Here is a 20,850-nt window from a genome sequence, read left to right on the forward strand (position 1 = left end):
AAGTTCCCCTTTATTCCTAGTTTGTTAAGTGATTTTTACCCATGAAATGGTGTTGACTTTTTTTCATGTGTGTTTTGTATATCCCTTGAGATGATTTTGTGGTTTTTGTCCTTTGTTCTCTAGCTATGGTGTATTGCAGGGTTTTGATTTTGTATATTGAACTAGCCTTGCTTTCCTGGGGTACATCCCAGTCGGTCACACTGTAGATTCCGTTTTGTATGCTGCGGGATTTTGTCTGCTAGTCCTTTGCTAGGCATTTCATCTCACAGATTTGTTTGTGGTGATGTGTTTGTATGGTGTTGGTATCTGAGGGCTATTGGCCTCCTAGAATGAGTTGAAAGATGCTCCCTCTTCTTGGTAGAAGTTGTGGAAGATTGGTAGCATAAAATGTTAGAGACGATGTGCTTGATCCCATTTACACGAAAGTAAACATGAGGCAAGGCTAGCCCACGGGCACAGGTGTCAGGGTAACGTTATCTTTAGAGAACTCGAAGGGAGAGCATTTTCATCTCAATGGAGATGACACAGGGAGGTCACTTTCTGCCCTGCGATCACTGTTACTCTGGGTTGGACTTAAATAAAAGCAGGGCCAGAGCAAAGGTGAGGCCACTGGAGTGGCTGGCCCTGCTGGCTGCAAGCAGTAAGGAGTACACTTTCTAGAGTGCATTTAAAAATAATAATCAAAAGGATTTAAAAAGTTTGATTTTTGTCATCATTGGATCTTAAGGATATCATATTTAATATTTATTTGAATTTCAGCTTATGAGAAGGATTTCTTTCTGGAAACATAATAGAAGGCAATTTGTTTTTAGCAAATCTGGGATAATTTTATACAGCACACGGCATACTACTGTGTCAGTCTCAGTGCTTTCAGTTGTAGGTCAGTGAAGAACCTTTGCTGCATATTCGACCCGTTGGCGGGATATAATTGGTGTTGGCCAATGGAAAGCTAATTCAGTGTAGACAACAGGTTAGCCTAGGACAGCAGTTTCTCAAACTGTGGGTCGCGACCCCTTTGGGTGTCAAACTACCCTTTCACGGGCATTGCCCGATTCATAACAGCAAAATTACAATGAGGAAGTAGTAACAAAAATGATTTTATGGTTGGGGGTCACCACCACATGAGGGAACTATATGAAAGAAAGGGTCGTAGCCTCAGGAAGGTGGAGAACCACTGGCATAGGAGTTTGTTTTTTTTTAAGACAACAAATTATTTGATTTATTATTCATACAAGCTCCATTTGTATTTATTTAGCTTTCTGACTCTGTGCTTGTGCCTTCAACACGTTCACAACGATTTTCTGCTCCTGCATAAGGAAAGCACGCTGGATCCTGTCTCGGACACATTTAACGCACATGGACCCACCGTAAGCCCTGCCGAGTAAGCCCTGCGACGTGTGTTTTGGTTTCGGACAACCTCATGAGAACTTTGGTCTCACAGCACGGACCCCTTGAGGTCGGCCTGGGCACACGCTGCATGCAGATTTTGGCGCTTTCCCAGCCTTTTTTGTATACAAGTAAACAGTTCTGTTACCAGGGGTTCGGGACAGCCTAGTTTTGTTAGAGGCTGCACTGTAGGACAGCCTACGCCGGTGGTCCGACGCGGGCCCATTTTGCACACCTGCACACAGCGTCTCCGGAAGAGCGGCCTCGGGGTTCTTTTAATGAATTGGTCTCACCTGTTTCTGGGGACCATAGCTAAACTGTCCACATGATTTGGGGAGGATACATTAAAAAGCAGAGGTTGGTATTAGGGGAGCAGCTTCAAAATGTGGGAGAACAGTCCTGCCCTGATCTTCTTCCCTGACTGCTCATTTGTGCTGACCGGGTAAGGCCGACAGGTAATGGTAACCTCCATTCCCTGCTTCTGGGGAATGGGGTCTTCATCAGACTCACACTCTGACCTTCCCTTCACCCAGTAGGAGGTGCAAAGCTGATGAAACTAGACTGGGATACAAGAAAAACTTCCTATATTGTAGCTCAAATCCTTCTGGGCATTTTGGCCTTTTTGAGAAGGTTTCCTCCATTTCACGTGACCCTACAGAGTCCTTTCTACTTAGATGGAAGAAGGCAAGTTCAGTCCAGAGTTGAAGAGCGGTTGAAGAGCCCAGTGGTTCTCAACCTTCCTAATGCCGCCACTCTTTAATACAGTTCCTCATGTTGTGGTGACTGCAACCATGAAGTTTTCATTGCTACTTCATAACTGTAATTTTGCTACGGTTATGAATCCGGCTACCCCTGTGAAAGGTTCGTGCGACCTTTACAGGGGTTGCGACCTCCAGGTTGAGAACCGCTGGTCTAGGCGAATAAATTTTATTTAGAGGAAAAGTAATTAGGAATTTCACCTGAAGCCATTGGTGAAATTCGGCCTCCAACTTAGCAAAATTTGGAAGGATCTTTTGGTTACCATTCCATTGACTCCAGTGTCTTTTCATTTAGTTTTATTTTTGAAAGATCATTTTATTGGGGCCTTACTGCTCTTAAAACAATCAATACATCATTTGTATCAAGCATCTATATACATATGTCGCCATCATTATTTTATAAACATTTACTTTTATTGAGCCCTTGGTATCACGACCTCTTTTTTCCCTCCCACCCCCTTCCCGCCCTCGTGACCATTGATAAAATATGTTATCATTATTTTCATATCTTAGTAGCAATCGCTGTCTCTCTTCCCCCATGGTTTCCCCTGGGAGAGGTGTGGTGTGGTGGTGTTATTAGGCTCACTGCAAAGATCAACTGAGGCCAGGCCAGAGAGAAGGAGTTTATTCAGAGCTCCTGAGGGAGATTCACGAGTCCCCAGCTGGGGCCTCTCGAAGTCACACTGCCCGGGAGGGAGGGAAGAGCAGAGAAAGGGAAGAAGCATCCTGAACTCCCACACCAGGTTCATGGTTCCCTAGCTGGGGGCCTGGGAAGTCATGCCTATCTGGTGAAGGGCAGGTTTTTAAGCTGTTCAGGAGGGTAAACAAGAAGGGAGGGGGCAGAGCTGCAGCTGCAGGGTCTTAAGTTGTCTCCATCTGTGAAATTCCCAGGTAGGGCGGTGTCTTGATCGGTCCACCTGTGATAGCGAGGAGATGGCTCATTGTCCTGGAGCCCTTTTGAAGCTAGCTGTCTCTTCCGATAAGGGCAGGTCAGGCTGTTCCTAATGCCCCCTGTTGGTGCCTGACCCAACAGTTATATGTTGTCATTGTGATCAGTACCCCCTTCGACCCTTACCTTCCCCTACTCCTCCTGGTATTGCTACTACCATTTCTGTTCCCGAGGGTTTTATCTGACCTGGATTTTGCGTGTTGTGAGCTCTTACCTGTACCTGTGTACATGCTCCGGTCTAGTCCAAAGTGAAAGACATGACTGGGGTCATGATAGTAGGGGTAGGAAGCCTCAGGGAACCAGCAGAATATTGTGTTTCATCGGAGCTACAGTGCGCCCTGGTAGACGAATCCCTTCCTTGTGACCCTTCTGTGAGGGGATGTCCCATTGTCTACAGATGGATTTTGGGTCACTGCTCCGGCCATCCTTGTTCTCAACAATATGGTTTTTTGTTTGTTTTGGGTCTTCTGGTCTTAAATTTTTTATTGTAACCTGTGTTAAAGTAATACTTTGTTTTTACCTAGTTAAAAGAGTCAGCCTTTTGCTTGAAGTATATAAACATTTCTCATTTTAAGATAAAAACTGATGTTTTTTTTTTACTATTCTTCCATCAGCTTGATATGAGTGCAAGTGGAGAAATATTGCTACAAAAATCATAGAAACCTTTATTAAACAATCTCAAGGAAAAGTTGGTCTCAGCATACCCTCCGTTTAGGTTTCTACACTTTGGGAAGCAGTGCCGCTGTTTCTCTCGCCCAGCAGTTCTCAACCTGTGGGTTGCAACCCCTTTGGGAGCCGAACAACCCTTTCACAGGGTGCCAATTCATAACAGTAGCAAAATGACAGTTATGAAGTAGCAACAAAAATGATTGGATGGTTGGGGGTCACCACATGAGGAACTGTATGAAAGGGTCGCAGCATTAGGAAGGTTGAGAACCACTGCCCTAGTCCTTCCTCAGTGAATTCTGAGCTCTTCCATTTAAAACATGGTAAAACGGCAGCTTTGCTATCTTCGAGGGACTCAAATTGTATCCCTTTTCAGTACTCTGATCTTGGGAGCCAAGAGATGGATGAAGGGGCAAGACTAGGATTGACGAGTAGATGTGGGACGAGGCGTCCCCGTGAGCTTCAAGATAGCCTTGGCAATCTTGGAAGACCGAGCAGGGACATTGTCGTCATGGATAAAAAATGCCTGAGCACAACTTTGCTGGCTTTTTTTTCCCCAACACAGTTTTCAGTTGTCTTCGGTACTTCAAGAAAATCTACCAATCTTACCCCTTCAGAAGCCGCTGTTTTGATTGGACCTTTTTGTTTCTTAAAGGCACCCTAAGGAGACTAAAGTACTGAGAGCTTGTCTGATGCAGAGACAGGTTTAAATTAAACACGCTTTATTTGGAATAAACCTTTTTATTGTGTTCATGAACTGGAACTCTTGTAGCAATACCTTTTAAAAATGATTTTATTGAAAAAAAAAGATTTCATTGTTATAAAATTCACTTATCATATTCTTGCACAGTTAAATCACATTAATGAAGAATCGTATAGACATCATCACAGTCCGTTACAGTGTTCCCTCCCCGCTCCTGCATGCATTGTTTGTAGCAGTACGTTCTGGCTTATCTTCGTATGCTTCCAGTGCCATGAACTGCACTGAAGATTATCTTGGTCAAACATAGCTAATGAGTGAGTCTGTGTGGCTCTGATATGAGTCGCACAGATCAGGTGGGACTGAGTGTGTTTTTGGAGGGGGAGGGGAGTTGGTGGCCTCACACAGCCTAGACTTTCAGGAAATCTAAGTGCAAACTATTTTCCAGGTGCTGTTCCAGCCTTCAAAGAAGGAAAGCAGGACACCAAATCCAGGCAACGCTCGGGACCCGTGGAAGAAACGTTTAGAATTGTCAAGGAGTCTCTCAGTGATGACGTTGTGAACGCCACTCAGGCAGTCTATCAGTTTGAGCTCTCAGGTAATTACCATGGCCAGTCCCTGGGCTCTGTGAAGCACAATAGGACATCATCCCCCGGATAGTTGGCTGTAACCAGGACCCTTACATTAGAAGAGAAAATTAGGGCTTGTGTTTCAAAGTTAAGGTCTATGCATATAGCTATGTGCAATAAAATTTCTTCACATGTACTTTCAGTGTTAAATAATTCCTTGGTCTATGTAATTGGCCAATACACTTAATACGTTGGTCAAATCCGTGATTCCATTCTCAGAAACATTTTTCAAACTCATCTGTTTGGATGGCTATTTGGAAAAACTTCTGAAGGGCATATGGATTGTGACAGGTAGTGTAATGCGACTATTTATCTGCCACAATTCCCTCAGTGTGGCTAGCTTTTTAAACTTCTCAATATTCTTCTTCTTAGAGCCCTTAGAATCCATGGTAAAGTGCCTTAGTGATTCTCTTGCCTGTTTAGACTCCCTGTGTTCGTGCCATTGCCTGTCCAAACCCTGTTTGCTGTTAGGTACTGCGGGTTCATCTCCTAATCTGATTCCATGCACAGCACAGTGAACACGGCCTGGTCCTGCACCCTCACAGTCGTTCCTGTGTTTGAGCCCATTGCGGCAGCTGCTGTGTCAGCCCATCTTGTCAAGAGTGGTCCACTCTCTCTCGCTGCCCCTCTCCTCTACCAAGCATGATGTCCTGTCCCAGGGACTGGTCTCTCTTGATAACATGTCAGAACTCTAGTCCTAAATCAGCTACCTGACTGCCCACAGTTGTGTTCTGCTAGAGGGAACAAGCATGCCACGTGTATGTCTGTAACAGTAGCTGTTCCTCATGGGCTTTCTTTGGGTAGGCTCTAAGCAGTACCTCAGAATTTGCTTTGTGGGCAGCTTAATGCTTCACTTTCCACAATGACTATTTTTAAAACCTTAGCGTTCCTCAAATTTCTCCCTTCGCCATTTCTCTGCTAGTGGTAGATCATTTAAATTCTTCTTTAACAGGTTGTAGACATCTTCAAATTGAAATTGTTTCAGCTTCCTGCCATCAAATATCAAACCAGCCTCTATAGCAGTGGTTCTCAACCTTCCTCATGCTGCAGCCCTTTAATACAGTTCCTCTTGACTGTGGTGACCCCAACCATACATTTATTTTCGTTGCTACTTCATCACTGTAATTTTGCTACTGTTATGAATTGGGCGACCCCTGTGAAAGGGTAGTTCGACCCCCAAAGGGGTCACGACCCACAGGTTGAAAACCCGCTGCTTTATAGCCTGGATCCTCTCTACCTTCCATCCCAGGGGATTGGAGCTCAGTTCAAGATCAGTGCATCTCAAGCTTTAATATTTATGCTGATTAACTGGGATCTTGCTAAAATGCAGGTTTTGACTTGGTAGGTCTGGGGTGGGACCTGCGAGTCCGCATATCCATCAGGTGATGCTAGTATGTACAATAGTCCATAATCACATTTTTTATAAAGCAAAACAAAAACATTTTATTGTGAGAACTAGGAAGTAGGTCATTCCAGCTGACCTTGGCATACCCAAAGACTATGATCCTGACACGCCAGGCCAAGCGACTCACTCCTTCAAGGTGTTCATGTCTAAGACATTTTCATAACCCTGTGTGCTGCTCCACATTCACAGATATGTTCGCAGCAAAGGTAAATGCACATACACAAATGTATATATGTACACACACACATACACACACACACACACACACACACACACACACACACACACACACACACACACGGGGGTAACCCCCCCCCCCCAAATGGATTTTTTTTTTTAAAGCTATGTATTTAAATTTTTTTACCAAACAACCTTATCACCTCCAAAGCACTCTTCATTACACTTAATACATTGGTCAAATCCGTGATTCCATTCTTGGAAACATTTTTCAAACTCATCTGTTTGGATGGCTGACAGCACCTCCCTTGTTTTTTTTCTTCACTCCTCCTATGTAGTCAAATCACTGTCCTTTCATGTCCTTCTTCATTCAAGGAAACAAAAAGAAGTCCCACAGAGTGAGGGCAGGTGAGTAAGATGTGTGGGGCAAGAAAGTCATGCTGTTTTTCTGCCAGAAATGGTGCACTGACATGACTTCATGAGCAGGTGCATTGCTGTGGTAGCAAAACCAGTCCCGTCTGCCACAAATCAGGCCTTTACTGTCACACGTTAGCTAATCTTTTCAGAACCCCCAAATAGAAAGCATGATTAGCAGTCTGACATGGTGGAATGAACTCCAAATGCACTATCACCCTCACATCAAAAAAACAAAGGAGCATCGTCTTGATCTTTGATTTCACTTGAGCTTTTGGGGGCCAGGTGATGATGGCATCTTCGCTGGCTTGATTGATGTTTGCTTTAGGGGTCAAGGGGAAACATGCAGTGCTTTGAAAGAACAGCTCTGAAACGACCCAAACTTTTTTTCCCCAAGGTCATTTTGCAGCGACCCTTCTCATTCCAACATTTTCCATTAAAATTCACTGAACCGAGCTCCAAGATAGTCCCAATAACTTCCCTATCTCTTCAATGGTCCGTCTTCTGTCTTCATCCATTTGGGAAGTTGACAGACAGGAAGTTGACGGACACCCTGAATGAGGTTTGTCATTAATTGACAGTTCATCTTTTTTGCAATGAGAAAATCACTCATAAACAAGTTTTTCCCGTAGCGCTGCCCTTGTAAGCTGTGCTCAACATCACAACAGTTTCTGCAGTATTTTTCCTCAGCAGCAAACATAATTTCACAGCTGCACGCATTTCTCTTAAATCGACCATCACACACAAAGAGGTTCCAGCAAAACTGCTTTCATGAAAAATTCACTGTAACCAGAGAGAACCTCCTAGGAGACGCTACTGGGGGCACTAACTCAGAGCGAGTTGCTTGAAACTCACCTAGCAGGAAAAATGTGTACTGTGAAAGTTCCATACAGCGAAGCTTTTATCCATTTTTTGGTGGGGATACCCCCTATACACACACATATACATGTATATTCCCTCTACCGCCCTAGGTATACTCCCACACCCTCCCATACCTGTTCAGTCTGCATTTGTTTATCCAGGCATCTACTTGTAGATCACCACGTTGATCTTGCAGGACAGGGTATATGATTACACGGCCTTTTTTTTTTTTATTTAAGGAGAATATAAAAGAGACAAAAACAGCACAAAGACACAGACACATCACCCGGATGAGTGAGCCATTAACCAAAGTCTTAGTAATGGGTCCAAGGACCAGGATCCCACTTTGAGTAACAGCGTTCTGGATCCCATTTTCTTTGTCTCATTTGTCTATGCTCCCAACGGACTCATCCTGCAGCTTCCTTTCCAGCATTCACATTCCAGTTCGACGACTCCTCAACGTGCTGCGCTGTTGATTCTGGGCTTTGCATATCTCATTCCCATTGCCTACAACATGTTTCCACTTCCCTGTCTAGCTAATTCCCCGTTTTTAAATCCCAGCTTCAATGGAGTTTTCCTGGCTCTTTATAAATATGCTCCCATGTCCTCCTCCGAGTCCTCGTTTGTAAGCCGAACCATGTTTTTCCGGTTTATTGCAGCATCTTCAGAGCCTAGTACCGTGCCTGGCATATAATAAACCAGATTCTATCATTGAGTCCATTCACACTCATCGCAACCCTATAGGACGGGGTAGAACCACCCCTATTGCCTTTCCAGACTAACTGTACAGGAGTAGAAAGCCTGGTCTTTCTCCTGGCATATAATAAGTCGTTAATGAGTATTTTCTGACTTTAATTGAAACAAGCCTGAGACTTTTAACTTGGTAAACCGCATTATGGCTAATTGTAGCCATGACTGAGTTTAAGAAGAACAGGGCTCCATTGACATTTACTTGTCTGTATTGATCTCCTGTGTAGGTGACGATGGAGGAACCTGGTTTCTTGATCTCAAAAGCAAGGGTGGCAGTGTTGGATTCGGAGAACCTGCTGAGCGGGCCGATGTGGTGATGAGTATGTCTACTGAAGATTTTGTAAAAATGTTTTCTGGTGAGTTTTTCATTGGTTTACTTCTTTAAGGAAAATTTAGTTTTGCTTTGGCTCTTAACATAGAATCAAGCCTCGTAGATGTTTGCAGTGGCCGGATCTTAGCAGCTGTGGATGTTGAAGAGCATGCAGTCTGGGGAGGGCTATTCTTACTGGGCCACTGCTGCCCCTTTTACCTCATCCAACAAACGGAGTGGGTTTCCCTGTCTGCCTTACTGAGAAGCCAGTAAGATAATGCTGGGAACAGAGAGAAGTCAAAATGACGGGTTGATGGGTTTCGTTAGATCACGGAGGGACCAGCCATCCATCATGGCCCAGGGACCCGGATCTGTGAAATCCCTAACCCAGAGAGCCTTTTATGTCATTCTTTATTTTGCCCATGGACTTCTAGTTGTGCCACACACACACAAAAATTAAGGTTATTTTCGCTTTCTTTAAGAAGCCCTAGTGGCACATTGGTTAAGGCACACAGCTAACCAAAGATTAGTGCCTTGAACCCATGAGCAGTCTGAGGGAGAACAGTAGGCCAGTCTGTTTCTGTAACGATTTACACCCTTGAAGACCCTGGGGCAGTTCTCTGTCCTGTAGCTTATTATGAGGAGTTGAAATCAATTTAATGGTCACAAGATCATACTACTGAAAGATTACCTGCAGCTAGTTTGGGGTTATCATCTTATGCACTCTTTTGGTGAGTGTATATAAGCATATATTTGTGCTTGTTAAAAAAAAAACAAGACCAGGCTATAATCTTGATAATCTTTTTCACTTAAAATATTATAATATATTTTCATTTTAATGAATCGGTATCACTTTTAATTGTTTTTAATAATTTGTTTAGTGTTTAAGCAGCTGTTTCTCCATAGAGCTCCACAATGCTTTGGACATAGTAGATCCTCAATAAATACTTGGTGACTGTGACTCTTACAAATATATAATATTTTAGACTTAATACCCACTTTCAAATGTATTATCAGCTTCTATGTTGAGATCATGATAATTATAGCTAATATTTATTGTGTAATAAGGATGGGTTAAGCAATCCTCTCAACAGTCCTTTGAGACAAATTACTTTGCCCATTTTACAGAAATGTAAACTCAGACTTTGTTTCATTGAACAATAAGCCCACGGCCACACAGTGCTTTACTCAATGGTGGAACCGGGATTTAAATCTGAGCTGAGTCCAAACCTCAGTTTTATTTATTTTTCAATCATTTTATTAGGGGATCATACAACTTTTTCTTTCTTTTTTTTCCCATGCAACTCTTATCACAATCCATATATGCATCCATTGTGTCAAGCACATTTGTACATTTGTTTCCCTCATCATTCTCAAAACATTTGCTTTCTGCTTGAGCCCTTGGTATCAGCTCCTCATTTTCCCCCCTCCATCCCCACTCCCTCGTCCCCCATGAACCCTTGATAATTTATAAATTATTATTATTTTGTCAGATCTTACATTGTCCGACGTCTCCCTTCACTCACTTTTCTGTTGTCCATCCCCCAGGGAGGAGGTTATATGTAGACCCTTGGAATCGGTTCCCCTTTTCTACCCCACCTCCCCTCCACCCTCTGGTATCGCCACTCTCACCACTGGTCCTGAGGGGTTCATCTGTCCTGGGTTCCCAACGCTCGTGTTCTTAATCATTGTTATTCTGTCCAACGATGAAAGAACCAAGTCATTGTGGGTTTTTGTTGTTGTTATTTTGATTTTTAATTTGGATTTAATTTTTATTTTTGTAACAGTAGGTTTCTCATTTCTATCTTTTTATGAATGTACCCCTGGATTGACTGGGAGAGCGATCCATATATAGCTATCTGAGTATAAGCAGTCCCCAGTGACAAATGCGCTCCCTTCCGAAGTGTGTCTTTCAGTCAAATTTACAGAGGAATTGAGCAGATGAGCACAGTTCTTACTTTTTAGTTCAAAGGACTTCAAGAATTTTCAATGATTTAAAAGCTACATGTGCAGCAAGTGAAGGTGATTGTGATGAAGGATTTGTTGCAAGTGGTTCTGTGGTTTCAAACACTGAAGGGCAAGTATGAGCTGTCCCTAGCGTGAGGATTTCCCAGTTAAACCCATTGGCTGCTCTGCAGAAGAAAGACGAGGCCGTCTGGTCCCGAAGAGAGTTGTAAAGCCTCAGAAACCTTACGTTGAGGTCATGATGTCCGAATAGAGTTGGAATCAAATCTATGCTAGTAGGAGTTTGTATAATGGATCTGTTATTAACGTTTAGAACAACTTTAAGGTGATCAATTGATCAAATAATAACAATCTCTTCTTTTGGCCAGTAGAGGCCACTGCATGGTGAAACAATATGATAGTAATAAATGATAAAATATTGCATCATTTTATTAATATATGGAGAAGAGAGGTATTTGTAGTATATTGTGCTTAATAGCTATTTTTAAAATTTTTTAAAGTACAATTTAGGTATAATTACATCATATAGTCCACTCATTGTAAGCCCACATGATTTTCAGTTGGTTTATAAAAGTTATGCAATCATCGCTACAATTCGGTTTTAGAACATTTCCATCTCCCCTAAAATTTCCTTCAGGTGTCTTTGGCTCTGACAGGTTTCCACCTTACACAGGTGGGTCTGACTTTCAAGGGTTTGCTTCATAAGCTGTCACATAAATTGGCCTACCTATTCTGTCTACAAAAAGAACGACGAAGGCTTATTAGTGCACCAAGCACATATTCTCCTTTTTACATGTAAATCTCCCCTTCTATATGTAAATTGTCATAAGAGAAGGCAGAAATAATAAATCAGAATTATATGGGCCTAGCTTTGTATTGTCGGACTGCCGTATACCACCAGCAGTGTGCCTGTGGGCACGTCGCAGGCTCCTCTGAGCCCAGCTCCCTCATTTGTGAACAAATGCCACTGGAAACGAGAAGTTCTCTCATTCCACGGAGCTTACATTATTCACATATTGTTATTTGCTATAATTCTGTTTTAGTGCTTATATTTCATACGCTGGCATTTTTGTGGTTAGAATAATGAGTCCCTAGGAACAAAGACAAACTCCCCGCCACTGAGGCAGTTCCGGCTCAGAGCGCCCTAGAAGGATGGAGCGGCCTCTGGCTTTCTGAGGCTCAAGGTTGATGGGCGCGGAGAGCCGCATCGTTCTCCTACAGGCGGCTGGTGCTCTGGGGCTGCTGACCTGCAGTTTGTCACCCAGTGCATCAACCACTACACCATCAGTGCGCCTTCTGATGTCCGCACAAAGGGCTTCAGTGTGTTTGTGGGCAAATAGAAATAAAAAAAATAATGGACCTTTTCCACAAATGTTTGAAGCCCCTTTGTACATTACAATAAGATAGTTTTGGAAAACATTTTATAAATAATAAATATATCTGCTCCATTTAATTTTTAAAATTATTAAAAATTTTAAATTTAAATATTAAAAAAGTATTAAAATTTTAATGAACTATAATAGACTAGAAAATTAAAGACACTAGATAATATTTTTTATCTCATTTCATTTGAAGACTGTGCATCCTTTAGTATAATGTAACTAAATGTTATATAAATGTTGCATCTCAAGCTTTTTGCTACTGTCTTTTGTTGGTTGTGCTCTTATATTCTAGGTTACTGTTAACACGGAAGTCTCGGAATTGGGATTCCCAAGACACTGATATAAGATTTGTAATAGACATGTCTGTGCTCCTGAGGTTTATAGAACTCAAGCAGGTTCTTTCTATGGTGCATGTTCTTGAAGCAGTACACCTTACAGAGACTAATGGATGCTCTCCCCCCTCCCTCCTCCATGTAGGGAAACTAAAGCCAACAATGGCATTCATGTCAGGGAAACTAAAGATCAAAGGTAACATGGGCCTAGCAATCAAATTGGAGAAGCTGATGAATCAGATGGACGCCAAACTGTGAAGGCAAAGGGAAGGAAAGACCCGACCACTGAGTTCAACAAGTAAAAATGCTCAACCGTTCAACATCTAAAGCTTGATTTCTTTCCTGTTGAAGTGTAAGGATATATGCATGTTTATCTTAAAAAAATAGAATTCCTATATCTGTTAAACTTGAAATTGTAATTGAAACAAGCAGCTAATAAAACATAACCTTCATTAAGTGGACTTAGAAGGAATATGAATTTTTGCATTTTGTGAGTTTGCTCTCAGAGCCTAATACTATGCATAATTGTTTCCTTTAGAGACTTTAATAAGCAATCAGCCTGGGTCAAAGCAATACAATGATCTCTTTTCATAGTTTCTTCCCATGTAAAATGAGGCTAATCTGTTTAAAAATTTTAGTTTGGGATTGTATATTAATGAGACTCTTTATGGTGTTTTGGATTTTTATATGCTTATTTTTGAAGAAAATATTCTACAGTGTATTTTCACAGAGATCACCTAATAAACTACTTAATAAGTTTCACTTGTGGATGCTAAACTAAAACAGCACGGGGCTTTCATTTTGTTACGTAGTTTTCCAGGTGCATGCTTTCCTTGTGTGTGTTGGTTGCCGTGAGTCTGTCCGATCCCTGGTCATCTGTGCACAAGAGAATGAAACCTGGCCCAGTCGTGTGGGCCTTCTCAGTGCTTGCTTTGGCTGAGCTGGCTCGTGTAAGGTCTTGACCCTCGACTGCACCAGGCATGATGTCCGCCTCCAAGCACTCGTCCCTGCTAATCACACAGCCATTGTTAATATAATTCAGCTCATCGCAGTATACATTTTTACTCATAAGTACAAGGGGGTGCCCCCCCAAATCACTGTCCTTGCATGTCCCTCTTCATTCATGGAACAAGAAGAAGTCCCACAGAGTGAGGTCTGGTGAGTAAGGTGCGTGAGGCAAGAGGCATGCTGTTTTTTGCCAAAAACTGGCACACTGAGATGACTGCATGAGCAGGTGCATTGTCGTGGTGGCAAAACCAGTCCCTGGTCTGCCACAAATCAGGCCCTTTTTGTCGCACACAGTTAGGCAATCTTTTCAGAACCTCTAAATAGAAAACTTGATTAACTCTGATGACCTGGTGGAATGAATTCTAAATGCATTATCCTCTCTCACATCCAAAAAACAAACGAGTATCATCTTAATCTTTGATTTCACTTGACAAGTTTTTGGTTGTTTTTTTGGGGGGTGGGGTGATGATGGCATCTTCCACTGGCTTGATTGATGTTTGCTTTTGAGGTAAGAATAGCATCATATCTCATCAGTAATGACCTTGGGGAAAAAGTCTGGGTCTCTTTGGAACTGTTCTTTCAAAGAATAGCATGGTTCCACTCAGCACTCTTTTCCACTGGCCATTCAGAACCTGAGGCACAAATTTTACAGCGACCCTTTTCATTCCCAGAGCTTCTGTTAAAATCTGCTGAACTGAGCTCCAGATAACTTCCCATCTCTTCAGCCGTCCATTGTCGGTCTTCAAGCACAAGGGCGTGAGTTTTGTCAACATTTTCATCCATTCAGGAAGTTGATGGATATCCAGAATGAGGTTTGTCATCCGTCAACAAACATATCACCTTTTTTGAAACGATGAAACCACTCACTCGTACACTGAGTTTTTTCCATAGCTTTGCTCTTGTTAGCTGTGTTCAACATCACAACAGTTTCTGTGGTATTTTCCCAAGCAGGAAACAAAATCTCCCAGACGCAAGCTATTCTCTTAAATTGGCCATCACAAACAACGAGGTTTGAGCAAAACTGTTGTAGGAAAAATTCACTGTGACCAGAGAACCTTGCCAGGCGATGCCACTGGGTGCACTAACTTAGAGCAAGTTTTTCGATGCTCACCTAGTGGAAAAAATGTGTACTACAAAAGCTCTGTGAATTGAAGCTTTTTTTGGTGTGTGTGTGGGTCACCCCTAGTATGTAAAAAATTATTTAAAATTTTATCTGCAGAAGCATGCACTTGGTCATAGTATTTTGAAATGAGAACAGTATAATGGATGGTTTGTTTTTAAACTGAAAAAACCCTTCACCTTTAGCTTTAATCAGAAACAATTACTCTGTGTCATTCTTTTATTTCTCATCTTCTAAGAGTATTGTTATCGAATGATGTAGCTGATTCTGACATTTCTGAGAATCATGTTAGGAGCATCTGCGGGTCAGAAATGGGAAGGGACCAGCCTAAGAGCAAGATTAGTCCATCTTGACCAACAAGAAGAACTGTAGTGGTGTAATGGGGTAGCACCCTGCTGCAAACCAAAAGGTGGTTGGTTCAGATCACCTGGGAACTCTGCAGAAAAAAGATCTGGCAATCCGTTCTCATAAAGATGATCCCATAAGTCCAAACACTTTGGGGCACTTAACAAGAACAATAGCCAACAAAAGAGCCCCTGGGCTGCACAAGCAGGCAAGCACTCAACTACTAGCTGAAAGATTGACAGTTCGAACCCACCCAGGAGAGCCTCAGAAGACAGGAGCAGAAATATGGGTCTGAGTAATTACAGGCTTGAAAATCCTCTGGAGCTGTTCTGCATACCTGGGATCACGGCTGGTTGGAATTAACTCAAACAACAGCAGCTAATGAAAATCTCCAAATTGACCTTGATTGGAGTTTGAAGACTTCATATACTACCCCACCTCCTTTATGCCTAGCTAGAGTGATTTGGGGGCTGGCAGCCTCCAAACACTATTGGTAGCTCAAAGTCCTTTCTAGCCACCTGAGGGGCTGGCCAGAGTCCTGATTGGATACTACCCGGGGACATTTTCTCCTGAAGGTTTCCTGAAGACTTCTTTCTCGGCAGTCATTGCAGTCTCAAAGTTTTGTTTTGTTTTTTAGTCTCAAAGTTTTATGCAACAAAAAACACCTTGAGGCAGAAATTCTGGATTCTGAAATGTGAAGTTGATGCTAAAGGACTTTGGGAAAAGCTATTTCCATAGGACCCTAGTTTTCACATCAGTAACTGAGGGAGTTGGGTGCAGGCAGCCACAGCCCTTTGTGCTCATTAAGAAATGCCATCTACCTGCGCTATTCTGTCAAAAATGAAGCACAGATTTGACGGAGCAGTAGAATTTATAAGAGAATGGCCACAACCTACAGCACTGAAATGCCTTGTGCCACACAGCCATCTAACATAAATTCACTGGTCAGTGCAGGGTGAGTTGTGAGGAGAGGCTGTGGTCAGTAGGAAGACCTAATGGAGAAAGTGGGGCTTCTACTCCTGTCCCTCTACACTCCGTTCCACACAGCTGCCAGAGTGATCCCTTCAAAGTGTAAATCATTGTATCACACCTTAGCTGCACACACACCCTTAGTTGACCATTGGGAGGAGTCTGGGAGCCATCCGTGGTTTGCCATCTACTCCCTTAAAGGTGGCCATTCAAAGCCACCCAGTGGCTCTTTGGAAGACAGGCCCGGCAAAGTGCTTGGGTGATGACTGACAGCCTTGGAAATACTCCGGGGCAGATCGACTCTGTCCTCTGGGTTGGAATTGACTGGACACCACTGGGTTTGCATCTGGTGGCTAATCTTTATGAAATCACTCTCCAGCAGCGTGGCTAATGAGTTTGAACTGCCGTTTTGGTTGGCAACTGTGAACGAGCTTTGGACCATTGTGCCACCGGGGCCCTTTCCTGGTGATGGCCACCTCACAGTCACCGCCCTGGACTGTACTTATTCTTATTCCAAGGTTAGGGATTAAATGCAGTGCTGCTTAATCATCTGGGAATCCTATTAATTGCAGCTTCCGGTTCACTAAGTCTGGGGCGCATTTCAAATAAATTCCCACGCGAGGGGCTCTGGCTGCTGCTGCCTGGAGGATTGCGACGTGACAAAAAGATCTAAGGAGCTCTCTGAAGTTCTGACCCCGGAATACTGGGATCGAAAGGGGGGAAACGGTATTAGTGCACACTGTACCGGGACGTTGGGCGAGTCCTATTTGTATTTAACATTGGACCTTCCTCAATAAATAGTATATCCCAGAGGCAATATTATGGAGGGATTACCACAAGCTGCAAAAGGTCTAGCTTTTCTTTTTTTTCCACATTTTTGTTGGCACTTCATCCACGTCATACAATTCAATAATTCAATCCTATCAAGACGTTGCCCAATCACCACCACCATCCTACAACATTTTCAACAAGAGGAGTTGCCCAATCACCACAATCAATTCTAGAACATTTTCATCTTCCTTGTACATTGTTATTCACGTAATTATTTTTTAAAACTGACAGAAATATACACAACAAAACATTCTCCAATCCAATAACATCTACATGTATAATTCAATGTCATTGATTAAACTCTTCGTGTTGTACAACCATTACTGGTCTTGTCCAAATGATTCCACCACTATTAACATAAACTCAATGGCCCTTAAAAACTCTTCCTCCGGGGAGCCCTGATAGCATAGTGGTTACTTACTGAGCTGCAAACTGCAAGGTTAGCAGTTCAAAACCGCTGGCCAGCTTTCTCCTCCCGTAAAGAGTTACAGCCTCCCCCCAATAAAATGATTTAAAAAAAACAAACTCTTCCTCCTTCACTCATGGTAACCATTGGTCAAGTGTGACTTCTGTTTGATTTTTTTAGTAGTTGTCTTGATATAATATTCACATATATACATCCATAGTTAAATCGCGTTTTTAAAAAGTTGCATGTATCTCATCACCATCAGTTCTAATACTCCCTCCCCCCTCCTGCATTCATTGTTTGCTCCCCAAATTCCTTCCCCCTCCTCATCCCATGTCCCTGATGAAGGTCAGCAAGGTGAGATGTGTGGATGCCCGGGTGCAGCGTGAGCTTCCCGCAGAGCTGCCCTTTCTGGATGCTGGCCGAGATGCACAGGGCAGGCTGGGCAGGCAGGTCTAGTGGGAGGCTGTGCAGACGGAGAATGTCTCACGGCTGAGGGAGAACCCCTGTGCTTTCTCATGGGCTGCAGATGTGCTCAGCCACCGTCTCAGAGGAAGACAGCATCTTTATGCCACTGGCAGCAACTACCATGGGCAGCTCCTCTGGAAAGAGACCCTGTGTTCTCCGAGGGTGTTTGCTTCCAAATGTCCTTGTCAAGGTGGTCGTCACTTGTTAAGAGGCCAGAGAGGCTGTGCCGCCTCGGAGCCACCCAAGAACAACTGACTGACCCCTGCTGGGCCCGCACCTGCTCCCCATTGGGGATGTCGTTCAGCCTGCTAAGGCAGCCACGGTGCCCAGCCAGCTCTTGGAAATTTGCTTCTTGTTGGCCAACCCTCCAAGCTTGGTGTCCGTTTTCAGAGCCTGGTCTTGCCGCACAACTTGTCTGAAGTATGTGGGGTGAAGTCTCACCTTGTTGTTTCCAAGAACTACAGCCTGGCAGGACTTGTCCTGCATTCCCAGACAGATTTGTTGGGTCTGGCAGTCCGAGAGGAGTCCTGGTAGCCGAATGGACTTCTCGTTTGGCAGCAAATGGCGAAGCCAGCTATTCAAACCCACCAACCTCCCTGAGCGCGCAGGATGAGGTTTTCTGTTCCTGTGAAGCTTTACCACCTCGGAAACCCCTAAAGGCAATTTTACTCGGAGTCAGAATCAATTAATTCTACCGCAGTGAGTTTCTGGCAGGGCGGGGTCCTTGCAATGTTCTCCCCCAACACCGGCACTCAATTGCATCAATTCTTTTACAGTGCTTTTGATTTATTGTCGGGCTCCCACAAGTCTGTGCAGTAACGGAAAGTCCCTGGGTATGTCAGGCCCACCACAATGGACAGCTCTGCTCTTAAAACGATAAACTCCACAGCTTGCCCAATGAACCTACTCCGTAGGGTATAAGAGATGCTACCACAAGGTGTCCAAACAGACCTCATTCATTGTCCATAATGAACCTGTGCTCCTTTTCTTCTGGAGCCCTTTCCCATGCAGGACAGTGTCCCACACAGCAATCAAGTGTCCCTTATAACCAGACCTGGCCCGCAAACATCAGCAAAAAAGGACCCTTGCAACCCACTGTGGGCCCAGGACAAAAGATTTGGTAGTAACGAAAAGTTGCCGCGATAAAACGTCATGAGACCAACTCAGACAACATTTAGAAGTGAAGGGTCTGACAAGCCATTTCCTGGCTGAGGTAGTTTATTGTGCCAACCTGGCCGATAAGCACATGTGGGGTTAATTGAAGGGTGGAGGGATAAATGGCTCGGTGAGCCTCGTCTTTCTAGTTCTCGGGTCTCTTGCTTTGTGATGGTCGGACCAGGGTGCAGCTGCCTTAGCCAGTTCCTTGCTTCGGCTGGCAAGGCTTATTTCTTGCAAGACATCCCCGAGGAGAAGCCGCATGGACCTACCCCCATGCAGCCCTGGGCGCCTGAGCAGCTGTGTGGAGACCTCTGCCAGCGCTGAGATGCTTACACATTCACTGACTCAGCTTTCCTCCTGCAGTCGGCATCATTGTGTGTGTTTTGTGAGATGGAGGAGGACGTTGTGGATGGGTGTCGGACATATGGGTTAATGGGCTAATGTTGGACTTGTGGGCTTGGGCAGCACTGGGCTGGGATGTTTTCTTGATGTGCACTTACCCTTTCTATAAAACTCTCTCAAACATGAGTTTCTGTGGACTTGTTTCTCTAAAGTACCCAGATGAACACACTGGCCAAGGATCACCCCTGCCCCAATGTGTGCTCATGATCATTCTCAGAAACCTGCTGCCTATTCATATCCCCCTCAGTGTCCTTCCTGGTGTGTGTATAAAACTGCAAAACAAAACAAACAAAACCCACCCCAAATCCCTGTTACTGAGTCCCTTCTGACGGACAGTCACTCGGCAAGTCCCCTGTCCAAGGACTTAACCTTGATGACTGGAGTCCTGGCTGGCTCCCTGCTTCCTCTTCACTTTCACCTGGTCTGTTTGCCTCTCAGCCCCACAGAGAGAGACTCGGGTTTGTTAGAACACCAAGAAGAATGGGAGAGAAACGGAGGCAAGGCCTTTCCCGAGTGGACAGAGAGCCCCTCTCCAAGGACCTGCACCCTGAATTGAGACTTCTGGCCTCCTAAACTGAAACTCCTAAACTCCTGAAAGAAATCCCTGTTCTTTAAAACCACCCGTGTGTGGTATTTCTGTTATACTAGCATTAAATACCTAAGGCACAGGGTCATATGGTAATTCTATGTGTTCCTTCCAGAGGAACTGCCAGGCTGCTTTCCATAGCAGCTGGGTCACCTTACATCCCACCAGTAAGGAACAAAGGTTCCAAAGTCCCCTCTTCCTCACCAGCGTGTTATTTTCCATTTGGGGAGAATAATCATCGTAGTAGATGTGCAGTGGCGTTTCCTGCTGGTTCCGATGTGCATTTCCTTGGTGACTAATTTACATATTGTCACATATTTGTTATTTGTATAGCACCTTTGGAGAAATGCCTTGCCAAGTCCTTGGCCCTGCCCTCCCTATTCCTTTTTAATTGTCTTGCCTGGATTTTTGTTGTTGATTTATAGTTCTTTCTATGATCTGGATATTAAACTCATCAGATACATGATTCAGAAAAATTGTCCTTTCAACAATTTGATCAATGTTTTCTGATGTCCCCCAATTCTTAAATTTTTGATGAAGTCCAATTTTCTTTCTTTTGTTGTTTTTCATATCATATCTTTGTTAAAAATAGGCCATGTTCGACAAAGCCCACATGGAAGAAGCACACCAGCCTATGTGATCATGAGGTGTTGATGGGATCAGGGATCAGGCAACAAAGAATAAAAAATCATATCATTGTGAATGAAGGGAAATGCGGAGTGGGGACCCAAAGTCCATCTGTAGGCAACTGGACATCCCCTTACAGAAGGGTCGGGGAGGAGAAGAAGCACACCAGCCTATGTGATCATGAGGTGTTGATGGGATCAGGGATCAGGCAACAAAGAACAAAAAATCATATCATTGTGAATGAAG

General features: G+C 43.7%; 1 protein-coding gene and 1 pseudogene across 1 annotated transcript in view; one reads left to right on the top strand and one right to left on the bottom strand.

The window, feature by feature from the left end:
• Window positions 1-13,145, top strand: part of HSDL2 (hydroxysteroid dehydrogenase like 2) — a 56,499-nt gene extending 43,354 nt beyond the window's left edge. The window contains exons 7-9 of the mRNA XM_004710946.2: window positions 4,908-5,057; window positions 8,923-9,051; window positions 12,830-13,145. Coding sequence (XP_004711003.1) covers window positions 4,908-5,057; window positions 8,923-9,051; window positions 12,830-12,942 — 392 coding nt within the window. The 3' untranslated portion in view covers window positions 12,943-13,145. The remainder of the gene's footprint in view (window positions 1-4,907; window positions 5,058-8,922; window positions 9,052-12,829) is intronic.
• Window positions 1,248-2,893, bottom strand: LOC105979370 (annotated as a pseudogene).
• Window positions 13,146-20,850: the final 7,705 nt, after the last annotated feature.

The sequence above is a fragment of the Echinops telfairi genome, unplaced genomic scaffold, assembly GCF_000313985.2.
Source record: "Echinops telfairi isolate 266 unplaced genomic scaffold, ASM31398v2 ScPeMD7_7410;HRSCAF=8448, whole genome shotgun sequence".
NCBI classification, from domain to species: domain Eukaryota; kingdom Metazoa; phylum Chordata; class Mammalia; order Afrosoricida; family Tenrecidae; genus Echinops; species Echinops telfairi.